Here is a 24,920-nt window from a genome sequence, read left to right as displayed (position 1 = left end):
TTTGTTGAGATATTTTGAACGCCTTGGTCGCGCTGATATATTTTGTTTGATGGCGACTGTACCAAACTTTTTAACCTATATCAGGGGGCCGGTTTTTTTATTTCGAGCGCTCGATTTTTGTGGCTCTGTGGGGGTACATCATCATACTACATTTAACTTTAAGTTCATGTTTTGAAGACCCAAATTTTTACAGTAGCATATAAAAAGGTTACGGAATATAATATAAGTACCTTCTGCCTCCAATTTTTTCTCTTTATGTAATATTTATAATAAAAAATAAATATAAAACGAGTATTATTTCCGATCGATTTTATTAATCTTTTTAATCAGTGAAATCAGTTATCTAATGATAAAACTTCAATAGCTTTTAGGTACACATTATCATAAATCTGATTAAATACTTAATAAGACTCAATGGACTTTATTGCGGTTTGTAGAGTCTGTGCGGAAAGAGAAGAGTCGTGGAATGTATGGGACCCAATACATTCCACGACTCTTCTCTTTCCGAACAGACTCTATTGCCGTTTACGGTAATAATTATAAAACATACAGGTAATTATGTCAATTTGTTTTCCCATACCAATGGAAAACTTTCCCCGGTTTTAGGGTTTCATACTTCAGAAGGAAAAAACGGAACCCTTATAGGAACACTTTTTGTTGTCCGTACGCCCGTCCGTCCGTTTGTATGTTCGCCTTAGATATCTCCGGAAGGTGTGGAGGTATTGAGTTGAAACTAAAACCTTAAACTCAGGTCTACAGTCCCTTGAAGCTGTGAATAGATTTCTAAGTTAAAAAAAGTTTCGAACGTAAAAAAATATACGGGCGTTTATGCCGCAATAAACGTATATTTCTCTTTTTTAATCTTACCTTATTTTTCTATGAAGTTTTAAAGCATTTGTAATGGATTCAAACTTTCAACCCCTATTTAACCCTTTTAGCAGAAGGGTTTTCAAAAACGCTGAAATATTTTTTGCTTTATTCTAATAATATGCCCATATACGAAGTCTCAAGTCCCGCACTCAAAAAAATGTTTGACCTATGTAACATATCTAACTTGTAACAATTCTTTGTTCGCAATCATGATTTTGCTATATGTTAAGTATATTAATTTAATATCTACCTAATGGTCTATAAACACTATAACAATCAAACTCAAATGAAATGTAACCCAACAAATTAATTGCTAATCCATAAATACCCTATGCTAAAGTTTTGTTAGGAATCAATTAGGCTATCAACCTAGATAACCGCTAAGTACTTACCAATAGCTAAAAAACTGAGGGCAATCATCCACTTACGAGACGCGTGTAACTCGGCGAGAAAGTGAATTCAAGCTTCGGAATTAGGTTTTTTGCTGATCTGCAAGCATTATGGGGTTAGAGCACTCGGCGAACGAGGCTTCACCCCAATAACTACATTACTAGTGATGTTCTTAGACTTCTTATTTCTTCAGTTTTTCTTACTGATGTGATGTGCCGGTGGAAATATTCCAAAGTTGCGAAATTTGTACATTGAAAATTTTCGGATATTTCACTGAAATTTTTCGTTTCCAAAATGAAAGTCTCCTCAATTTCCTATGAAATTTTTTAAACGTTTCCGCAACTTGTAAATCTGATTTATTACTTATTTACACAATGAAGGAGACAAATCAAATTACGACTAAAACTTACAAATAAAAATTTAAACTATAGTACATTTATAAAAACAAACCACTCCCTGTCGTTTCTGGTGCGAAGGTGCCCATGATGCTTAAATCCCCACGCTACTCACGCATTCCACGCATTTCCACGATATAGTTTTCATACGTTATCAGACAACCGTGTTGAATAAGCTGCACCCGTACCATGAGTTTTGACATTGACAAATTCGCTCACTTCACGTAACTTACTTTCTATGCATCTCGCTCGTACTGGCACGTTAGTGCAAGCTAGATGTAGAAAGTAAATTACTTAGACGAGACGTGAGCGTATATGTCAATGTCCAAACTCATGGTGTGGGTACTGCTGTTGATTCTGTCTACTTTTATCTGTTATAATTATAACACGATCTGTAAAATAAGAATTAAGTAGGATTAAATTTTATTTGATCATGAAAAAAATCAAAGATTTTGGGTCTGGTCCTGAATTACTACTCCAAATACTCAAATTAACAATGCGAAATGAAAGATGACCAGCAAATATTCCGGGCTTTTGCCAATACGAGTTATTGGCAAAGGTTTTACCGTACTTGGCATAATATACCTACTGCGTAACATTGAAGTATATAAAAGGTAAACCATGCAACTGCAACACCGTGAAAGAAAAGAAACCCCTCTTAGCTTTTCTACAGTTACAAAAGTAACCATAGGTATTATAATTAGTTTTATTCAAGTAACATATTCTTGGTATTTGTGACACATTGTACCTATAGTAGGAAATTCAGGCCCTGGACAATCAATAGTTACGCACGTACTTACTCGGGAAAGTACAGTACTGCGATGCAGTGTAAGGCAGGCGAAAAGCAAAACGAGTTGAACAGCTAGTAAAAGAGCTAAGCGAATGAAATATATACTTAAATAATATAATACCTGTTCTATAATTTTAAGATGTGCATACCTAGTACTCCTATTAGGCCTAACTGCGCACTACATTTTTCGAAAACCATTTTCCATTTATAAAATAAACTGTTCCATCGATCTCGATCTCCAGTCCAGTACAGTACACCATTGAAACAATAAGTACGAGTATAGAGGTGGAGTGAGACAATATAATCGGATGTTGTATTTCGCGTACGTACTTACGTTTGAAATTTTTACCACTAACCTTCAAATATCTTTGTAAAAATTAGGTGAAGTTATATTTAATTATTTGTGCGCTAATTTAGAACAGACTTCGTTTTTCTTCTTGAAAGTGAATCATTTATTGGCGTGCATTCAACTTTTGCAATATTTTTTTCTTCTTTATTTTCAGCCGCCGTTCTAGTCATTAGTTTTTAATAGTAGAGCCATTCAAATTTGTGAGCAAGTCTTATGAATGAGGTTTTTTCAAACTTTATAATGGTAGTAAGCTGTTCTATTTACCTATATTTCATTGAAATACTGAAAACGATTGTTAGATGGAATTGATTTGTATACTCGTATTTTAAAAATATTAATTTCAGAACGAGCTCGCGAGTATTATGTACGTAAATATTGGGGCGAAAGAAATGAGTTTTATTACAAACCAATATTATATTTTAATTTCTGAATATGGCCTTAAAGTGTGAGTTTCTCCCACGTCATTGTTTTATTCGTCTTAGATTAGCCTTTCCTGTTTGTCAGTCAGTTGACTCCTTCCTGTGGTGACGATGACGCCTGGCGAGCATTACTCACTTTTAATATGCGTAACAGCTATAATACGGTGACTATGAAGCTCCCAGCTATCTGTCTAATAGGGAAGGAATATGCTGAGAATGTTTTTAAACAGTTCGATGAAATTTATTTACTGTTTTTAGCAATGTGCGGCATTTTGTGTGATGATCGCGATAGGTATGGCAGGTATGTGCACTTTCACGTACCTAAATGTCCATGCTATTTGACATATTTTATCAACTGCAGGCGCTGCGGTGCACTTATTTCCCAGATTTTAAGTACCTGCAATTTTTGAATTCAACTTAGCTGATCTCAGAATTCCGACAGAGATGTTATCGCAGACGAACCTAATTTAAAGTACTAGTACTAATCCAATGAAATGAAACAAATAGCCAGGGGCAAGGCGAGGCATTCAATGGTGCATAAACAATGCTACTAGGAATGAAATGCTATTGGAATGAAATTTTATATTTATACCTATTGTAACGTTCAATTATTTCTTCGAATATTTGCTTTGTTGTTTGGTGTCAATGAACTTATTTGATACTACCTTTACGAGCTTTACGAATAAAAAGACACCTGACATTCACAATGTCAGGTGTCGAATTAGATAAAGCCAATTTCTAACAATGACACCTTTTAAGTAAGCACTCGAAATCGCAACTTTAAGCCACGGTTAAAATACCTTCGTGAGAGTATGTCCATATATGTATCATCCATAATAATACTTACATAATACTTTAAATTCCTAATATCATTAAAGTTTTAATAGGTACCTGGTAAAGAATATATTTTAATTGTGCTTTATTTACAACGCACGTTAATTCGCAGTAGACTATTGTGAAACATCCTCGGCGAAATTAGCACCGCGTCACCATACATCTCAAGGTTAACCCAAAATAAACAGAATCCCACAAATCTAATCATGTAAATCAGATTAGCTGTTGTCAGAAACAATCACGTTGCTGTCTGTGTCTAGGTGGATGTTAGATCGGCGATATCTATAATGAAATGGCTCGATAGTTAGGGAAAGTAAAAGTGGTCTGTCTGGAGCGCAACATGCTCTCTTCTTGGTTATAATACATGTAAAATTATCGCAGAAACTGAAAGGCATTTTCGCCACACAGACTTTTTCGCGATACCAGCGTAGCAGTATGAAAATACGTATTGTAAGAGTGGTACAAATTTTGTGCAAGCTTATGCTTATGCTCCATTGGTCAAGCAAGACTGAAACGAGTATAAGTATGCACCTGTAGGTGATTGAAATACAAAGATTCTTATACTGAATTGATCTGTAACAATTCAATAAGCGTTTGGACGTAGCTAAAATATGCAGCTATACTGTATCGTCGTTAGCAAGTATGGTATGCGTAATGGTTCTTATGTAATTAGGTAAAACTAATTGCATTGTTATCTATGTTATCATACATGCGTTGGAATTGAACGTCTTATTCAAATGACTGTCCTACTTTTTCGGTGTAAAACATTGACATTAGCGTATTGATAACAATTCAAGGATATTAACAGATAGAATTCATTCTTAAGTATTGCACATGTTTTCTACATTAAGTCTGATACATGTTTTTTTAGCTGTCTGTATCTTGCCAGATGTCGGCATCGAAAGCTAAAGGAAACCGGATGCAAACTTGAAATGCGCTTGTGCGCTGGTTTGTTTTCTTCGCATTGCAGCGTTTCATTTAGCTGCGGACGCAATTATATAGAAACAGATACATGTAATAGCCGAAAAACTCAGAAATAACATTGATGAAATGTTATTACACTAGTAGTATTTATATTCGTTATCTTCCTGATAAATCAAAACATGTAATTCCGTGTTCATTTATTTTTTCTTGGATCCTAACATATATGTACCTATAAATATTGCAATTTAAATTCTTTTTTGTTTTGGTTTGATTTATTTAAAGTGTCCGAGTAGTACTTAATAGGCAGATTATCTTTATAATTCGGCCTTAAAACTTAGATTTTTTTGTAATCGTCATCGTCAAACACGTGCTCAAACACATTACAATAATAAAGTTGTAAAAAAAACATTTGGGAATTCTTTCAACATATACTCATCACAATTTTCTTTTGGTTACAGGTGCAACTGCTACAGCAACAAGTGACGTCACTGGCCGATACGCAAAGCACGGCGGACGAACGCTACGCGCGGGCGAAGGCTGACAACGCGGTGCTACAGGCGCGCGTACACATGCTCGACGAACAGATACGGGAGGTGAGTGCAACTGTTACAGCAACGTCACTATTTTAACAGGCAGTCGTAAGCATTAAATCTGTTACGGTCTTCGACATAATTGTTGTGTTGTGTATATCAACCACAATATGATTTATTTTTTAATTATTACCTAATTAATACCTAACGTTAGGAGCACTTAAAAATTTGTATGAAATCTGCTTTTCACTCGTAATTTTTACAATAATCAAAAATCTAAAAAAGACCAACTTAGGAGCATAGCTATGTTTAATATACATTCAATTATGTAAACATATTTTTCATAATGTCAATATCAGAGAGGAAAATGAGGACCACGTTTGTATGGAGAAGCGGCAGTCCCCTTTCCTCTTAACGACTGAATTTTAATAGTTTGTTATGCTTCAGTTGAGTAGGTACAGAATGTATATATAAAGAGCATCATTCAGAAAATAAATAAGTGTTAAATGTTTTACTGTACGTGAGCGAACATTACGAACAGATCCTTATGGTTTCACTAATAAAACAAAATGGACTGGACAGAGCAGTTCATTCATTGTAGGCTTTAATCACCGGCTATAGAGCTGAAAGTATTTGTTTTGTCTTTTCAAACTGTTCAAACTCTGAATGGATCGTAAATTGTTTTAATTATGTTGAATTAGTACTATCTTTGGCAATTGAACCAATTGAAACTGGCTATTTTCAGTGCAGTTGCCCAACGAGCCAATGACTAGAACTGGAATCACGACTTTATTTAAATACTTGTCCTTGCACTGTCGCTCCATTTAACTCCAAATTGTTCCGTTAAAGTTACTGTAGGCATGTAGCTATCTCAATTCGTAACATCAACTAGGTAAAAAATAATTTACAGGTGTACATAAAAAAACATACCTAAAACGGTACCGCGACTGAGGTAGCTTGTGCAGAATTTGTGATGCAACGGCAAACACTACATACTTGACTCTAAAACACATTAAAGTCAATTACTAGACCTAATGTAGCTTAATTTCCTGCCCAGTAATGTGAAGCGGCAGCTATTTGTCAAACGCTGTACATACACGGCGAAATACCTAAGGCTGATTATTCTAGATACCTCGGTGTCATAGATAACCTACTAAAACCTAAATTATTTACGTACGGCACCGACGCAAGTCACTGGATGTTAGAGTTACCCTATCCTACGTCTACGCTTTAAGTACGTAAACCAAGAAGCACGTCAATTATGGCGTGGCCATACATTGTCCAAGGATGCCAAGATGCAAACTTAACGTAGACGCGGACTTTATTCTGTTTTATTGCACAGTCAGCATTAATAGTAGCGGCTGATACAATGCGCTAAAAGTATCTGCCACCTTGGATACCTATCTTTTCCAATTAGAGAAAAGAAATCTTCTAGAGATTTATTATTCAAAAGTATCATAACTAGCATTATAGACACGTAACTCTTCTTGTTAAGCTGTTAAAGATTGTATAGATATTTTTTACGCGTAGTTTGATCCGCTACTTTTGATGCTAACTAGTAGGTGGTTTTCTATACATTTTAAAGCTAGCATTCATTATTGTTTTTTTTTTTTCAGATCGAGAGCAGATGCGAAGAGCGTATAGCTGAGGAACAGAAGAGATGTCGGGAAGCAATATCACGTGTCGAGCGAGACAGGGACGCGCAGCTCGCTGCGTTCAGCGACAGGCTAGCTGCGGCTGAGACAGAGGCCTCCGACCTCAAGCAAGAGGTAAGCATCTCATTATAGTGAAGAAGCAATGTCGAGCCATATCGCTCTTCGAGTGAGACATGGACGCGCAGCTCGCTGCGTTCGGCGACAGGCTAGCTGCGGCTGAGAGAGGCCTCCGACCTCAAGCAAGAGGTAAGCATCTCATTATAATGAAGAAGCAATGTCGAACTATATCGCTCTTCGAGTGAGACATGGACGCGCAGCTCGCTGCGTTCGGCGACTGGCTAACTGCAGCTGAGACAGAGGCCTCCGATCTCAAGCAAGACTTAAGCATCTCATTATAGTGAAGAAGCAATGTCGAGCCATATCGCTCTTCGAGTGAGACATGGACTCGCAGCTCGCTGCGTTCGGTGACAGGCTAACTGGACTGAGACAGAGTCCTCCGATATCGAGCACCTCGTTCTCAAGTTTGATCATTAACCAATAACAGTAATAGGACGTAATAGGACATTACGAGTAAACTATCTTATTTATTGAGCAGTAAGTAAGTACCTACATATAGCAGTTTCAATTTCAAACATTTATTATATTATTTATATTTTAGAACTAAATTAATTATCATGTCGAGGAAAACAACCTGCATATTTAACTAAAATACCCAACGTTCCATTTATTGTTTTAGGATAAAGCCATTACTACCTATTATTGACGTAGTTTTTGCGGTTTTAGTACAAACATATTATTGTCATGGTTTAACAGTGTTTAAGGATAAATAGTATACGAATAACAGGCTCATTTATACAATGAAAGCCGTATAATAGATCAATAAAATTGATGATAAGAGGTAAACATCAAGAGTAGGTAGTTGCAACAAAAGTGTTTAAACGTTAAAGAAAAAAAACTAGAGTTATACCAAGAGAAGTCTGAAGCGATTTTGATAACCCGACTATGCATCAAGTATTGTTTTAAACAACAAACTTTTATGCAATGATGACGTATAAATAACACTTGCACAGTCTGTGATCTGTATATGTATTATAGAAAAATAAGTCATAATTGATTGAGCATTCTAAGCTTACCTTCTCATTTCTACATGTTATTATTTATTTCTAAGCTTACTCATTTTTCTATGTTATGTTATAATATCATTCAATTCGAAGAATTGGCGTAGGCACTAGTTTTTACGAAAGCGACTGTCATCTGACCTTCCAACCCAGACGGTAGCGATGTTTTCCTTCGCCGAAAAGCGACTGGTAAATATCATGATATATGAATACATAAATTCCGAAAAACTCATTGTTACGATCCGGGATCGGGGTTTGAACTCTATGGAAACTCTATGAAAACTCTATGGTATCATTTACTTATTAAAAAAAAATTCTTAACAGGTTGGAAGACTCCGCGGCGTAGCAGAAACGTTACGCGCAAACGCCGACACGGCGCAACGCGCGCATCGCGAAGCCCAAGAACAAGTTGGCGAACTCGTCGCCCAACTGAACGTAGCGAGAGAGAACGAACGCAAGGAGAGGGAGGCCGCCGCCGCCGCGACGAATTTGTTGGCATCGGCGAAACTGGAGCTGCAGAAGATGAAGGAAACGCCGCCGCCGCCGCCGGATCCGAGATTAGATGAGCTCAGGCAGGAACTGACGCTACTAAGGACGCAGAATAAATGTAAGTTACAAAAACAACACAAGAAAATTTCATGTGGAACATTAACACCAGATTTTTAGAAGAAAACTTGTAATAAGCAAAGACCATGAAATCACATTGCGAGTAAAAATTGTTGTATAGCAAAACACATGATAAAACTAAACCTACTTATTAACTTAGGTTCTACACGACCAACAGGTTATTATTGAACGTTTAGCACTCAGTTTAGATCAGAGTGATTTTGTTTAGCTGATTATCACATGTGAACGCTAAGCGGGATAAAAAAAAACAATTTGTTTGGGGGATTCGGCGCCTTATCCCCGTCAGGAGGCCGATTCTATTATATCAATTTAATACGGTTTTTCGTGTTATTTTGACACGATCATGATATTCATGAGTCGTGTCATCAAGCATCTCACAATCACCGATAACATGCCTTATAATAAACATTAGTCATGTAATAAACATTCTTAGCTAGCTAGTATAATAATACTAAAGCCGCAACATTTCGATATTTCCGTAAGATCTAGATTCCCACGTTTCAATTCAAGCTGAGGCTAGTGTGGGGATCTTTGCTGGTACTGCTTCTCTTAAAATGTTAATTTCTGAAAGTTAATATATTTTTGATTTTTTTTTATGAGACGACTACATAACAGATTGCATTTCGTAAGCACCAATTACAGCGTTAGCGACTCTCGCTGATTTGGGTAGCAGCGCACGATGTTTCAAGGTTGTATTAAAATGATATGAATAAGTACCATATCCAATCGTTAAAACAGTATAATCTCTTCAGAAGGCTTTCAGTTTTATGATAAATCCAATATAATTGTGTTATCGCTTGCAGCTTTATCAGAAGCACAAGAGGAGCTGCAGGCGCAGATCCTGACGCGCGGCGTGGAAGAGGGCCGCAGCCTGCTGGACGGCGTCAGCGGCCCCCTCGTCGCCAACTCACTAGCTCATGAGCTCTCCCAGATGAGCGACGATCAGGTAATTACACACCATATGCCCGATTTCTGCGACTATCATGGTGTGTCCAGATCTGACAAACGCACTACTAGCGCGCCATCAGTGAACCAAAAGATCGCAAAGCAAATGGCACATTGGCCAAATCTAGACGAAACTTCAGAGCTCACTTAACACGTTCACGGATAAGAATGCTACAAAACGGCAGATCCCGAATAATGAGAATGTGTTAAGAAGTTAGTGTTATGAGAAATGTATGCAGTATTGATGCTTCTATAAGTTCTAAGTATAGAGCTGATAGATTGATTGCCCTAGATGCTTTTTCGCATGTAGGTACATAATATGCAGTTCATAAGATATCATATCACCTACGTAATAGTACATAGTGCAACGAGGGGGGTAAGTGAAATTTTGGATACGAGGGTGGTAATTCAAGACCCGAGTTTGCAATATTCTTACCAACAACGCCCCCCCTCCCCCCGGAGTTACACACAATGTTTTTCATCACACTTGCGAAGAATAAAACTAAATTTTAAGCGAAATAATTCTTAAATACGGTGACATATCAAACATTCGTCCGCCATTTTGTAATTTGTTGGCAGGTGAGGCAAAATATTCGAAACGGCTGTTAAATTAATCAAATTAAATAATTTTAAACATAAACAAAAATATTAATTTGTAAACGTCAGTATTTTAAAAGTAAAACTCATTTATACTACTTGGTTTGAAGAATAAGTGACATAATTAAAGAAAAAAGCTATTTCTCCCTAGGGCGTTATAGCTTTTTTTTTTCACAATCCATAACTCCCGCGGGAACATAATAGGCCTTGTCCTTCAGCACACCTGCATGAAATAAGATCTTTTTCGAGCAAGTGTGATGAAAAATAATGAATTAGGTACCCCCATGGACAAAACATGCCTATTAAGAATTAGTTTGGTAAAGGCAGCATCAGAGGTCAATCTTAACACACCATCACATAATAATGTGTGCCACAATTATTACGATTATGTCTTCATTGCTTATCATTATTATAAAGAAAGGTAGTCAGATTATACTTTTGAACATACCATCATGTAGGTAAATGCATCTTAATATGTATGAAGTCAAATAAAAATCTACTTATGTAATATTGTTTTGTGCTACCATAAATAACAGTCAGTATCACAGAACTAGTATATGAATCGCCTACGTAATTATCTTGAGTATCATTAAACTTGTCAAAGAAAATGTTTAAATTTAAGTCCATGTTTGTCCTTCGCTTTAACAGCAGTCGATTTATTTTGTTCGCTTTATCTTAACAGCCTCGTCCGAACTGCCACCATACTGTTTGTTGTATGTTTTCATCGACATCTGCTATTTTGCTTCTTATTTTTAATTTGCGTTATACTTTACTTACATAAGGACCAGATCATTGCGCAAAAAGACCAAAATTTAGTGATATTAATGTCCCTAATGTTCTACCATATTGGTTACTTTGCCTAAATATTTTCTCTTTATTGTTCATACATATGTCATATGGGCAACATGCTAAATTTAATGCAAAATATACTCCTTTTGGTCATTTTACGATGTGATCGCATAGACATTGTCGGTCCTATGAGTAAAACGCCTAATTTGCGATGCAATATATTTTTATTTACACATATACGTTTTTGCAGCTCGATGGTAGCGATACACAAACTGATCACAGCATAGAGTTGGAAAAGGTACGCATTTTAACTAACTGTGTTGTCTTCTAGGCTTCATCATAGGCTAAAGAGTTGTAATAGTATTCGTATACTATTGAGGAATAAGGTAAATCTTGGACGGCGTCTATCACTCCATGATTTACTTACAACAAATTATTCTTCAACTCTCTACGTCTATTTCAGTTCTATCGTCTATGGCTTCATGCATGCTTGAACATTAACCTTCATCTAATGCTTCTGGGTTAGAATTGGTACCTTTTTCAAACTATGTTTCCATATCTAACCATATACTAATCAACACCATACTTTCATTAAAAAGCACGAATCAATATTGTATTGTTATTTGTTATATTGTATTATTAAGTTTTTAACTAAATTAAACAATGCTTAATGTAACTTTTCTTTGGAGAAAAAAAATTATAAAAAAAAAAAAATTTTGTTATCCCTTGGAGCCTAATGTTTATGAATAGAACACATTTCCCGAGAAAGTATGATCATGAACGTAAAAGGTATCTTTAAGACATTGTAGAAGTCCTTTCCCTCTAAAAATATAATTAATTATCCGAATTAGAACGTTATTATTTACTTACCGTTGATATTATTACAGTTACAGAAAGCATTGAAGGAGCAGCAAGACGTCAACTGTCAGCTCAGGAATTACATTGATGGTATCCTGCTATCGATCGTCGAAAACTACCCTCAACTACTCGAAGTTAAGCACGCGAAACCCATAGACATGAAGTCATAACGGCAGAGTCCGAACTAAATTATATTAAAGTGGTTAATTTTTAAAATTTTAGACAATTTCGACTAACAAAATAATCCTATCTGAATTTGATATTAATTATTGAAATACCTACTGTGATAAAATTATTTTGTCCACTTCTCTGTAAAGTTCAATGAAAATATTAAATATGAAGTACTTATGGTTTTTAATGTGAACTTTAAATTCTTAATGAGCTCTTCCAACTTATTTGGTCATGCCATGAACGCAAGTATAAATTGTATAGCGTAAAAATTGTAAATATTGTATAGAAATTACGTTAAGATAAGCATATAAAATATAGATACATATATTGTTCCTTTGTCTCATCAAAATATAATTGTTTGTAATTATTAATTAACATTCAGATCTGTGTTAAATACTATTTGAGCAAGGCCAGGCCGTCCATAAAGATTTTATAGATTCATATATAAGTAGTTACGATTAAAAGCAATTTTATGAAAGACTGGAGTGTATGAGTAATGGTGTGATACGACTCATTTCGTCGTATGAAATTTTTAGAAAGAGCTATATATGTAGAATACAGACTACAACTAATAGATGTGCAATGTAGAAAAGAAGTATATGAACTTATGGCTTCAAAAATTAATTTAATTCATGGCGCTGACATGGATATGGTTATATATCAAAACCAAAGTTTTATTTTACATTTTGCACGTCTATTAGTTAAATCGTCTGTGATACAACTAGGACGCCATTTTACGGAACACATGTTAGTAAAAATCGCGTGTCCTGACAGGTTAATATTAAGACCTATGATATTTATACCTACTTAAAAGAATGTACCTATATTTTTACAATGATATATTTAAATGGAATGTAAATTAAGTAGTATTAATTTAAGCATTTGTGTACATTTTGATAACATGGTTAATGTAAATCTAACAGATGTTCATGTAACAGTCATCGACTTAAATTAAATGAAAGGTAAATAAATTCAGTCTTTTATTTTCTCATTCATAATGTCATAAGAAAGTTCTGCTTACATTAACTTATTCTTCTTGTTGGTCGTTTTCTGTGGGACCAACTTGATCAGTCTTATTTTGATCTAAATTACTTATAACTTGTTGGACATCTAAACGCAGCATCATAAATTTGGGGTCCATGTAATCCTGAAAACAAAAATTGTAAGTCATAAACTGAACTAGATGATCACATCTAGTTCAAAGTTAGTTCAGGCAAAATGTGACCCAAGGTCTATAGTGCCGAGTCGGGGATCGAACCAGGATCTGCATGCGCGGCAGACAAGATGTATTCCCATTCCCGGTGTATCCCCACGTAACCGCTGCAATACATGAGGCAGGGCAAATGGGAATTATTTAAGTATGTGAAGCGCCTATTCCCACCCGTGCCCGGCGGGGACAAATGGGAAAATACCTAGAAATCTTTACACGACCTACAAACCAGAGAATTTTACACACCCATATTTACTGTGTTTTGTTCATTTTGCACAATAAGTAACATCATCATCTTCCTCGCGTTGCCCCGGTTTTTTGCCACGGCTCATGGGAGCCTGCAGCCTGCAGGAGTCCGCTTCGCAACTAATTCCAAGAATTGACATAGGCACTAGTTTTACGAAACCGACTGCCATCTGACCTTCCAACCCTCTCTGGGTTGGGAGGTCTGAACTTCCAAACTATTAGGCCTTATTGGGATTAGTCCGGTTTCGGAAAGGCAACTGGTAAATATCAAAAATATTTCGTACGTAGGGGGAGTCCGGGAGATATGACCAGGTGGGAGAGTTGAACCACGACAAATATTTCAATTCAAATTTCGCGCCACCGACGCCGTTGACAGCTCATGGCGTACTTTAACAGAAGGCGCAACTTTTGGCGACGCCATATTGGCCGCTATTAGTCTGGTTTGGAAATGACTGGAGTAAACGTGGTTTCGCTGTCGCGAAGTGAAAAAAATTACAATTTTATATTTTTACACTATTTTGAAAATTAAACTGGTGAGTAGTATTATTTTATCGTATTGTACTTGTTGGTTAATGTAGTTTTACTAACAGTGATCATTTGGAATGTTTATTGTAAGAGTATAAAGAAAACAAAATCTATATAAAGTAAAGGGGGGTGCGGGAGAGTTGAGCCGCATGGTGGTAGGGAGACATGATCAGTGGTTCAATTCTCCCACACTGTGCTTAAATAAGGGTTTGCTTTATTTTTATGCAGGCCAAACGTCTAAGGAGGTAAGAGGAAGGTGTTGCAAGATAGCGACAAGAGAAAAAAAACCAAAAATAAAATAAAAAAAAAGTGTTGTGTTCCTACCGGTGAGTAAGGTTGCCAGAGCTCAACGAGGGTACGGAGTGCGGAGTGTTAGGGTCGGCAACGCGCATAAAACACCTCTAGAGTTGCAGGCGTCCATAGGCTACGGTCACTGCTTACTATCAGACGGGCCGTATGCTTGTTTGCCACCGACGTAAGTTGCATAAAAAATGTTCGACTGTGTGGTTCCTGCAAAGGATAGGTATATTCACGAAGTTTGCGATGGGTTAACTGACAAAGATGTGGACAACTTTATTTGACATGAAGAATTATGTTATGTAAAATGAAAAGGACCTTGCATGTGCCTTTGATAATTTGTTGACTGAATTAATCTCATAGAATTAATTCATAATAATAATAATTTAAAGATAATTGATCTCTTGAATTTCATTTAATGTTGCCGATTTTAAATTTTATAAAGTTTATTAAATTTTAACATTTTGTTTTATGGGTAAAAATACTTTGTTACAACTACTTTCCTTTTTTAATAAATATATTGGATTAAACAGCAGTTTTTTCACTGTTTTTCCTACCTAACATATGTATGGTCATTACTCCCACACCCCCTGGTCAACTCTCCCATAGGTTGGGGAGACTTGAGCCAATACCCCGTTTAAGAAAAATATTTTTGCAGAACTTAAATTTTGTACTTTATCAGCACTTTGCTATGCTCTAAAGATACCTATTTAGATATGTCATCTATACACGAAATATCGAGTTGCTAACACTTACGGATAAACCTCTAGTGGCTTCTGAGTAAAAAGAGGTTCAAGTCTCCCGGACTCCCCCTAAGTTTCGAAAAGAAAACCTTATTGGTACTAGCCGGTGTTTGAACCCGCGACCTCCCGATTTAGGCACGCTCTTACCGTTAGCTCACCAGGTAATAATTTTAAGAAAAAAGTAGACAACAACAGAAACATTTACCTTAAAAGCCCCTGGTTCAATTTCACTGGACTGTACATTCTCGTCGGCATTTCTAACATCGTTTGCATTATGCCTCTCTTCACGATTTATATTCAAACCGGGAGTATGTCTGAGACTAAAACTTTGTCCCATTAAATGCGCCATTTCTTGTTCAATCGCTGTCATGGCTGAAGTCATTTGCGTATTCCCAAAATCTCTAGACACTGGCATTTGTAGAAACGTTTCTGGTAAATATGAAGAATCAAAATTATACTGCGGGACACTTTGGACAGATTTACACAGAGAACACTGCTGTTTTCCCTCCATCTGCTTTCTTTCATTATGCAAGTTTAGTCTTTCTCTTGAGAGAGCTACTTTTTCTTTTGCTATTTGTTTTTCTCTGTTATTTAAAGAAACCACATGTTCTTGGATTCGACGTATCCTTTCTTCGTATTTTCTTTGAATAAATTCAGCTTCTGAATATTTTTTATCAGCTTGTGATTGTTTTTCTATCGCTGTCTTGGCTAATAGATCTAAATCTCTACTCCTGAAACCAATAATTTAAATTTTAACCAACTCCATGCATTCATATGTCTCATAATTATTTTATTTTTCAATTTTTGCCCTATTGTTGCGAATGCAACTTATTATTATATAAAAATCAATGCAGTAGCTAAACGCAGCCGTCGGGCTCGGCTAGTATTCGGAGGCTTTTTAAAAGCACCAATAGGAGCGCTCCACATATTCTGTAACGGCGGCTACACCTATCTTTAATTTATTGCTAGGTATCCTGTTGATTGGTAAAAATCATAGAAATCTTATGCTATTTTCAAACATTAACGTCTACTTAACTTACTTAGCCAATATTCTTTGCTCCTCCATGTGCATTTGTTGTTTTTCTATATTCAACCTGGATCTTTCTTCAGTAACTTCTTCTAGTTGAGCTTGAAGATCAGTCTTCAATTTCTGAAACATCATGTCAATAAACTCCATACAAAATTTACCCTCAATATTTACAGATCTCTATTATTTTCAATTACAACCGTAGTTCTTTAAAAAAAATATTATTTACCTCTATTTCTTGTTTAAGACTTTGCGTTGAAGCCTTTTCTTTTGCAACCAATGCGACATCCTTCAGAGCTTTTTGTTTATCTTCTTCAATTTTAGCTATCTTATCTTTGTATTCTTTTTGGATATCTTCTTTTAGCATCTGAAAATTTTGCATTGATTATTTAATTTACAATATCTCAGTGGTCCTAATGTGCCTATACATTATGTATGGCAGACGCGATGTAGTCCATCCGGAGCCGCCCGCGAGGAACCGACCGACTTGCGGCCGTACAAATTTGAAATGCGCCCCGACGCGTCCCGACTCCGCCAGTTCGGTGGAAATCGTTGTATATTGTTTTACATTTTACCTTCATTTCTTCGTCCTGCCGTTTAAGAACATTCTTAGCAAATTCTGTTTGCTTGCTAAAAGTTGCCTTTTCAAATTCGAACTCCATTTTCTTTTGTTTTAATGAAGTAGTTTCATCCTCTATCATCTGTAAACACAAACACAGTTTTATTATTAAATTACTTCTAAGTTACCGTTTATTTTACTAGTTCGATGTATATTTTACTTCTTACCGTTGTCATTTGCTTTAATCTTGTTTCTAACATTTTCACCATGTCTCTACTCTCTGACTTTTCGGCATCGAAGTTTTCCTTTTCCTTTTTTAACTGTTGTATCATTTCTAAAAATAAACAATTAAATGGGTTCAGTCAATAACAAACAAAAATAAATGATATCCCATAGCTTCGCATGTAAGAGGTCTTCCTTTCCTCTTAAATCTGTGCTTACCATTAATCTGTGTTTCTCTGATCTGTAAACTCTTTTCATTATCATGTTTAGAGCTTTCCGCCAAAGCTTGGACTTTTTCGACAAGGGCAATGCATTGGGTTTTGCTTTCCTTAACGTCTGCTACCAACTCCTGCAAATTTGACGAAAACCCAGCTGATTCCTGAATTAACAACTGTTCTTGTTTTACAGCGTTCCTGTAAAATAGGTGTTTAAGAACTTTACTTATTTATTGAAGCTTTGAAGCACAATACAAAAATGTACAAATGACGATCTTATTAATGCCTTAAGTCACTCTACCAATTCTACCATGTAAATGGCGGTTAGCTATCATAGTTATAATAATCTCAAGTAATGTGAATGCTTACATGGTCCTTCGAGCCAGATATTATTAGTTATACAGCCAATAAAAATATCGCAATCTAGAGAGAGGCGAATAAAAAGAATTACACAACCAGTTAAAAAGAGAATCTCAATAATATTCAAATTCATTTGATTACAATTGATAAAAATAGTTTCATGTCTACAGACTACAAGGCAACATAGATATTATGTTCTAGTGTGGGTATGTGGCTCTGTATAAAGTAAAAGACTCTTAACTCTTAGAATTTAACCCGCCTGTTTCTATCTCTATCGCACGCGCATACCCAATTATATTTCTGTCCCGCCCATGATACCGGCGGTCAATGCAACTGTGCGAGCGGTACGGTAAGTACCTATACAGAATTTGTGACATTATCTATGAAAAGGGACCTTATTGTCGGTGACACTTACGCCATTATCATCGATGCTTTCATATTATAAACAACGCCGCGCTACGCAGTAAGCGTAAGCGCCATCGACAATAAGGTCCCTTTTCATAGATAATGTCACATTTATCAACGTCTCCACTTACTTAATATTCTCCATCAACGACGCATGATGTTCTTGCAGCACACGAACATTGTCCACATGTTGTTGTCTCAGTATTTCAGTCTCAGCCCTATGTCTATCAGTTAAAGAATTCAAATTTTCTTCAATAAGTTTTTTGTAAAGCGCGTGATGTTCTTCCAACCAATTGATTTTTTCTGAATAAAATTTTATTAGCTTGTCGCTCTCGTCTTTCATGCGCTCTTCGGATTGGCTGAGAGATATCTCTAGAAAAGCTATTTGACGTCTGAAAAAATAAGTGAAGGCATATTATTATGAACATACATTGTATAGACAAGAACATACCTAGTTGGTTACTAAATTCTGTTACTGCAATAATCTTTATCTACATATAATATACGAACGAAAGTTGAATAAACTATATATTAAAATGAAGTACACACAATCAGGAATTACATATGACAATATCATTCAAAATGGCCTCCTCTGGCCTTGACACAGGCCCTCAAACGACGAGGCGTCATCAATAGCGGCACGCACGATTGTCATGTCTAATTCCGTCACTGTCTTAACTATGGCCCCCTTGAGGGAGTCAAGATTTGTGTGGGGTTTAGCACAGGCTTTCTCCTCAATAACCTGCCATATGGTTAAGGTCCGGGCTGGAGGACGGCCAGTCTTCGTGGGCAATAAAGTCAATTTTGTTCCTTCGAAACCAGGCTTGAGTTGTTTTTGCCTTATGTGCAGGAGCTGAGTCCTGTTGAAAGACCCATGGCTGGTTTTGAAATAGGGTGTGGCTTAAGGGCTTCACTATTGGTTCGAGAACGGTTTCCTGGTAAACTTTGGCCCCAGTTTTCACACCTTTTTCACAGAAATGAACCTGTGTTAGCCTTGAGTATGACACACCCAGCCAAATTATCACATAAGAGGGATGATGGCCTCGTTGCACTCTCGGAACAGCCGCAATCGCCTCTTGACTGTTTTTGCATACACTCTGACATTCTGACGGTTACAAAATTCTTCAATGGTAAAAATTGTTTCATCTGTAAATAGTATTATTCGGTGGCCATTTTGTGCGTACCGCACAAATTGTTTGTTGATTTTTAGGTTTTCAAGCAACTTCAAAATCATGTTTGGCGGGTGCCCACATTTGTGGTAAATATACAAAACACATTTGGATCCTATGTCAATGATCCTGTGACAAAATATATATGTGCCCGTGGCATTGCATCTGAAATTTAAATCTACTTACTGGTACTTTACTGGGCGAGTAAATTATGAATGAGAATGGGTACCTAAATGTGAGTAGGTATTTTGACTTCCTCCGTCATCACCACCAATGAGTCACTCAAACGACCATCTGTTTTACGAAAAATGAACTAACGCCACAATGAATGACTTCAATCTATTTCAAGGTTACCTGTAAGAAGTCTCCATAAGATCAATCTCCTTATCATGGTTCTCCTGTAGCGACTGCACCAGCTGCAGCAACTGTTTCTTTTCCTTTGTATGCGGGCTCTCTTGACGCTCTGTCGGGCCTTGTGGGTCGTGTTCAAGCACATCTGTACCTTCAGCGTTGGTGTCTGCATTTCCTAGCATAGCCTGAAATATTTTATTTTTCGTTATGTGCTCACCGATCAAAGTATATAATCCGATATAAGTAGGTATCTACGTACTTGTCTAATTACGTTATTGTCGTTGGGGTTAGTAAGCGCATTGCGACAAAAGAAAAAGTGATTAGGTACAACACTGCCTGGCAGTCGTGGCAGTGATGACGCGCGCGGCGCGTGCCCTATCGTGGCGCTGCCGGATGCCGATGTTACATGTCTGGATATTCATATAACTCAAGGGCCTGTATCTAAAAAATTAAGATTGTTTACTTGTTACTTCCCCCCAAGTAAGGAACAAATGGATTCTGAATCACTATTTTTTGAGTATTTGTCTGATTTACATGCGGATCATCCCGATGATGTATTTTTGATTCTAGGTGATTTTAACATCGGTGATGCGGTTTGGAGCCAACTTGATCAGGGCTCTCATAGCCTTAGGTTAGGTAATCCTAATTTTAACAACCTCACAGCGCAACTATCAGCATTTCTGCAATTCACAAACTTTGGACAATATAACCACATCTCTAATAAGAACGGTAGGCATCTGGATCTAGTCCTTTCTAATCACTTGTGTGAGGTAGCTAGCGCGGACCCTCTTGTACCCATAGACGCTCATCACCCAGTCCTTTGTATAGCGATTGATAGTGGTTCGACTGAGCGTCATTTAAAACCTGCTCCGCGTGTAATACGTCGATTTTTTGCCGCCGATTATCATAAAATTAATTTAAAACTAAGGGAAATCAATTGGGAGACGCAACTAAATACTGATAATATCGAAAATGCGGTCAATGACTTTTACACCATTGTAAATAATATAATTCAACAATTAGTTCCCTCCAAAACTGTCACAAAACCAAGTAATTTTCCTTCCTGGTATTCCCGCAATCTTATCACGTTAATTAAGAAAAAAAACAAGATACACAAAAAATGGAAAATATATGGACGGATAGCTGACTATAACGCTTTTTCTAATTTACGCTCTAAAATTAAAAACGAAGAAATCTCTTGCTACAATTTATTTATTTCTAGGGCTGAAAATAATATAAAAATTAACTCAAAGTCGTTTTGGTCATTTATAAAATCCAGAAAGGATAACACTGGTATTCCCGATTCGCTCTATTTAGACAATATTACGGCAAACGATGGAGTCAGCACGGCTAATTTATTTAATGACTTTTTTCATTCAGTATTTGAACCTATTCATTCTTCCATGCCTAGTGTCAATAGCCCACAAAATTGTGTAATTAATAGCGTTCAAATTGACGTACCTCTGGTGGAAAAATATTTAACGAAATTAAATGATTCCAAAGGAAGTGGCCCAGATGGCATTCATCCTGTGTTTTTAAAACGTTGCAGTAAATCTCTTGCGTTACCGGTATGTTTACTCTACAACATTTCACTTAGGTCTGGGTCCTTACCAAAAATTTGGAAAAAATCCATAATTGTGCCTATTTTTAAAAGCGGTGATAAACATAATATCAGGAACTACCGTGGCATTTCCAAATTATCAGTACTTCCTAAACTATTTGAAAAAATAATTTATGACACGCTCTACCCAACAATAAGACCGATGTTAATAACACAGCAGCATGGCTTCATTAATAAACGGTCAACAGAGTCTAATTTGTGTGAGCTACTTGATTATGTTCTGAGCGCAATGGACAAGAATTATCAAGTTGATGCTATCTATACCGATTACTCAAAGGCTTTTGATAAAATCTCACACTCGGTTTTACTAAAGAAACTTGAAATGTTCGGTATTCATGGTGACTTGTTGCGTTGGCTCACATCGTACTTACGGGATAGAACTCAAGCAGTTACTATTAAAGGGTACACATCTAGTTTTATGCCTATTACGTCAGGGGTACCGCAGGGCTCGCATTTAGGACCACTACTATTTAACATATATATCAATGATGTGATTAACTGTTTCTTAAATTCTAAAGTGTTACTGTATGCTGACGATACTAAGATATTTACCGTTGTGAAGTCCGAGGCTGATTGCGTCAATTTGCAGGATGACCTTAATAGATTAAACAACTACTGTTTATGTAATAACCTATATTTAAACATAAATAAATGTTCAATTATTACATTTACGCGGAAGCTTAACCCTATAACCTTTAAATATACCATTGGAAACCAACCACTCACTAGAGTTACTGAGGTTAGAGATTTAGGAGTATATTTAGACAGTGAAATTCAATTGGTTTCACATATAGATAAGATAACATCTAAGTCTTATAAAATGCTTGGTTTCATATTTAGGCAAAGTAAAGATTTCAAAAACCCCAAAACGTTACTTCTTTTATATAATGCATATGTAAGGTCATATTTGGAATACGCATCTAAAGTTTGGAGTCCTCACTTTTTGGTACACATTAATTCATTAGAAAGTATTCAAAAAAAAAATTCTTAATCGTATGAAGTATAAATTCAAATCCTTTAAGCCTGAGAAATTTGAGTCCTTACAAGTAAGAAGAGAAAAGCGGGATGTAATTTTCTTGTACAAATTATTAAATAATTTAATTGATTCGGAAGATCTTCTCAGCAAGGTGTTATTTAGATGTCCTACGTCTCGTACGCGGTCCACTGCTTTGCTATCCGTTCCATTTACTCGCAAAAAATATGTAAACAACAAATTTTTAGCAAGATCATGCAATATTTACAACAAGAAATATTCACACATTGATTTGTTCCAGCATAAGTGTAATAAATTTGTTTCTGTCATCAAACAAACAAAAAAAAAAACAAAACAAATGGTAATTCCGTTATCTACTTCGTAGCTCGTAATAAAATTGTAAGCTTGTCTTGTATTGTTATTGTAATTGTACCTATTATTTGAAATTTCAAAGTCTAAATAAAAATTGTGCTTGTTATTTTCAAAATTCTAAAGTATGCTTGTTATAATTGTTAATCGTGCTCGTGTATTATCTTATTTACTAAATGTAACTGTTAAATTCAACTTTAAATTAAAAATACCCAAATATTGTACTTTTTTTCGGAGCAAAGGAATTTTGTATTAGCTGTAAGTGGAAACTGTTTTGGCTTATGTTCTAACTTTATCTTGTACCTTATTGTATTATTATGTGCTGTATGTTTCCCAAATAAATAAATAAATGGCTGCCTGGCAGTCGTGGCAGTGATGACTGCCACGACTTTGTCGGCGAGTCAGTTCGCTGTATCTTACTCACTCCAACGTGCGACTCCACCAATCAAAGAGCGATCACAAGATCCCAAGGGATCCACAAGGGATCGTGGGACCTCCCTGCTCGCCGCTCGCTGTCACTATCGCGCAATGTCGCGACTCGTGGTTGAATACTGCTGTGTTTGATTTCAAGCGGAGATTTTCTACAGGAAAATATGGACCTGAATCCGTTGCGTGATGCGATCCTGATGCGCAGCAATCACAGCCTGCATCTGCCGTCGGTGCTCCGCTTGACGTGCTAACATGGCGTCGAATTGAGCGTGGTGAGCGAGCGCTGCCTCGCGTTGTATGCGTTGCGTTTCTTGCTGACGCACTGTATAAAGTTAAATGTCCAATATGAGAAAGCTACAAAGGTTGACCATATTTTTATGATTAAGAGGGGAAGCGAAGGAAGGAAGGAATCCCCGAGAATCATTACATAGGTATTTAACATAGGTTAGGTACTTGACTACTACCCTCATATAATTTAGCCTTATGAAGTCATTACCTAGTAGGCACAAACTGGTATGGTCCTGTCGAATAATATAGGCGTTAATCGACAATTTTCGTCATATTATGACGTTAAATAAAGGATATACTAAGTAGTAAAGTAGGTACACTTATTATTTGGTAATGAATAAACAGCTGAAGCTAATAAAAAAAATAAGGTTCTTACTCTGCATGGCAGCCAATTTTTCTTCCTGCGCCTTAAGCTGTAAAGCAACCATTAATTGTGCCTCTTGTTGCTGCATATACAACGCCGCTCCTTCCGCCGTTATATCTTCATTGCTGCCCTGCAGTACGCTGTTACTCGTCGCCACCTTAGACAACTGTTCCAATTTTGAATCAAATTGAGGGTACTGTTCAGCTTCTTTTTTAATAACAGGTGCGTTTTCGGGTTTCTCTTCAACGGTTTGTTTCGATTTAGATTCAGGTTTGTCTTCGCTTTTCGCAGATTTCTTCTTCTTAGAATCCCCACCCGCCAGCCAAGATGGCATATCAGTATCATCTTCCGCTTCATCTTCTTCTTTCTGAAAAATACCCAACCAGTCTTCGCTGGCTTTTGATTTCTTCTGCGGTTCTTTCTTAATTTCTTTTACAACTGGCTGTTGATTTGTAGTTTTAGTAGACGAAACAGTCTGCTTAGATTCACTCTTTCCCAGAAATGATTCAAAATCAAATTCTTGGCTTTTCGCAGCAGTGGCGGGCCGGGCTGCCTGGCTAGAGCCACCCGTTTTAGTTGAAGACCCTCCAAGGATATCGTCTAACAGAGACTGTGAACTTTTACCTCTCTCTAAAGATTTTCCGGGTTCCTTTTTCGTCTCTGGGATAAGGTCACCCAATATGTCCTGCGACTCCCCGCTAGTCCTAGGTCTAGTTTTTGCTGGCGATTTTCCAAAGGCAGGTTTATCAAAGTCAGATTTACTTTTAGAATCGGATGGATGCAATTTAATTGATTCTTTGGACGCTGTTCTGGTAAACGTAGCAGGAGACTGGGGTTTTGGCTTATCCGGTTTAAAATCAGAAGAGAGAAATTCTTTTCTGTCTTCAGTTGTTGACTTTGGTTTATCGCTAGTACCCAAATCGAACAATGCGCTTTTCTTTTCAGCTAAGGGTGTCGTTTTCTTTTTGGCAGGTTTTTTCTTTCCCAGAATATCATCATCAAAGAAACTATCATCACTGCCATCACTAAGAATACCTGCTAAAGGATCGTCTAAACTAAAGCTCATTGTAAGGTTACATAAACGCACAACACAACATTTTCAACTTTAGATTACACGCTAAATTCGTAAACCACGCTCCTTTGTTTACAAATTAGCCGCCATAGAAACAATAACAGAAAGCAACATAAAGAATCGAAAGCACAGGCACAATCAATCAGCCTTGTGGTGATTATTTTCTTTAAATCAACTTTAGTCCTGTAGGTAATATAATTTCTTTAAGCAATAA

General features: G+C 36.6%; 2 protein-coding genes across 6 annotated transcripts in view; one reads left to right on the top strand and one right to left on the bottom strand.

The window, feature by feature from the left end:
• LOC133523412 (rab11 family-interacting protein 4A) overlaps positions 1–13,232 on the top strand; it is a 122,595-nt gene extending 109,363 nt beyond the window's left edge. For 3 of the 4 annotated variants that reach the window (XM_061858967.1, XM_061858966.1, XM_061858970.1), the window contains 6 exons: positions 5,430–5,564; positions 7,118–7,270; positions 8,599–8,881; positions 9,705–9,847; positions 11,483–11,530; positions 12,120–13,232. In XM_061858967.1, the coding sequence (XP_061714951.1) occupies positions 5,430–5,564; positions 7,118–7,270; positions 8,599–8,881; positions 9,705–9,847; positions 11,483–11,530; positions 12,120–12,260 (903 nt within the window). In that variant the 3' untranslated portion in view covers positions 12,261–13,232. The remainder of the gene's footprint in view (positions 1–5,429; positions 5,565–7,117; positions 7,271–8,598; positions 8,882–9,704; positions 9,848–11,482; positions 11,531–12,119) is intronic. The other variant, XM_061858969.1, reaches the window with a different exon arrangement.
• LOC133523409 (fas-binding factor 1 homolog) lies at positions 876–24,920 on the bottom strand. 2 transcript variants are annotated; one of them, XM_061858964.1, is made up of 12 exons: positions 23,647–24,920; positions 23,153–23,304; positions 19,594–19,775; positions 18,202–18,462; positions 17,310–17,503; positions 17,096–17,202; positions 16,885–17,010; positions 16,539–16,676; positions 16,323–16,432; positions 15,488–16,013; positions 13,283–13,408; positions 876–2,047 (listed from the first exon to the last, which is right to left on the bottom strand). In XM_061858964.1, exons 1-11 carry the CDS (start codon positions 24,698–24,700, stop codon positions 13,289–13,291), a joined length of 2,970 nt encoding a protein of 989 aa, XP_061714948.1. In that variant the 5' UTR covers positions 24,701–24,920; the 3' UTR covers positions 876–2,047; positions 13,283–13,288. The 2 variants fall into 2 exon arrangements, with proteins under 2 accessions (XP_061714948.1, XP_061714947.1); XM_061858963.1 differs by lacking the exon at positions 876–2,047 and having other exon boundaries at positions 13,229–13,408.

Source organism: Cydia pomonella, chromosome 12, assembly GCF_033807575.1.
Source record: "Cydia pomonella isolate Wapato2018A chromosome 12, ilCydPomo1, whole genome shotgun sequence".
In the NCBI taxonomy this organism is placed as follows: Eukaryota; Metazoa; Arthropoda; class Insecta; order Lepidoptera; family Tortricidae; genus Cydia; species Cydia pomonella.
Note: the sequence above shows the minus strand (reverse complement) of the source record. Positions and strands in the feature narration are given on the sequence as shown.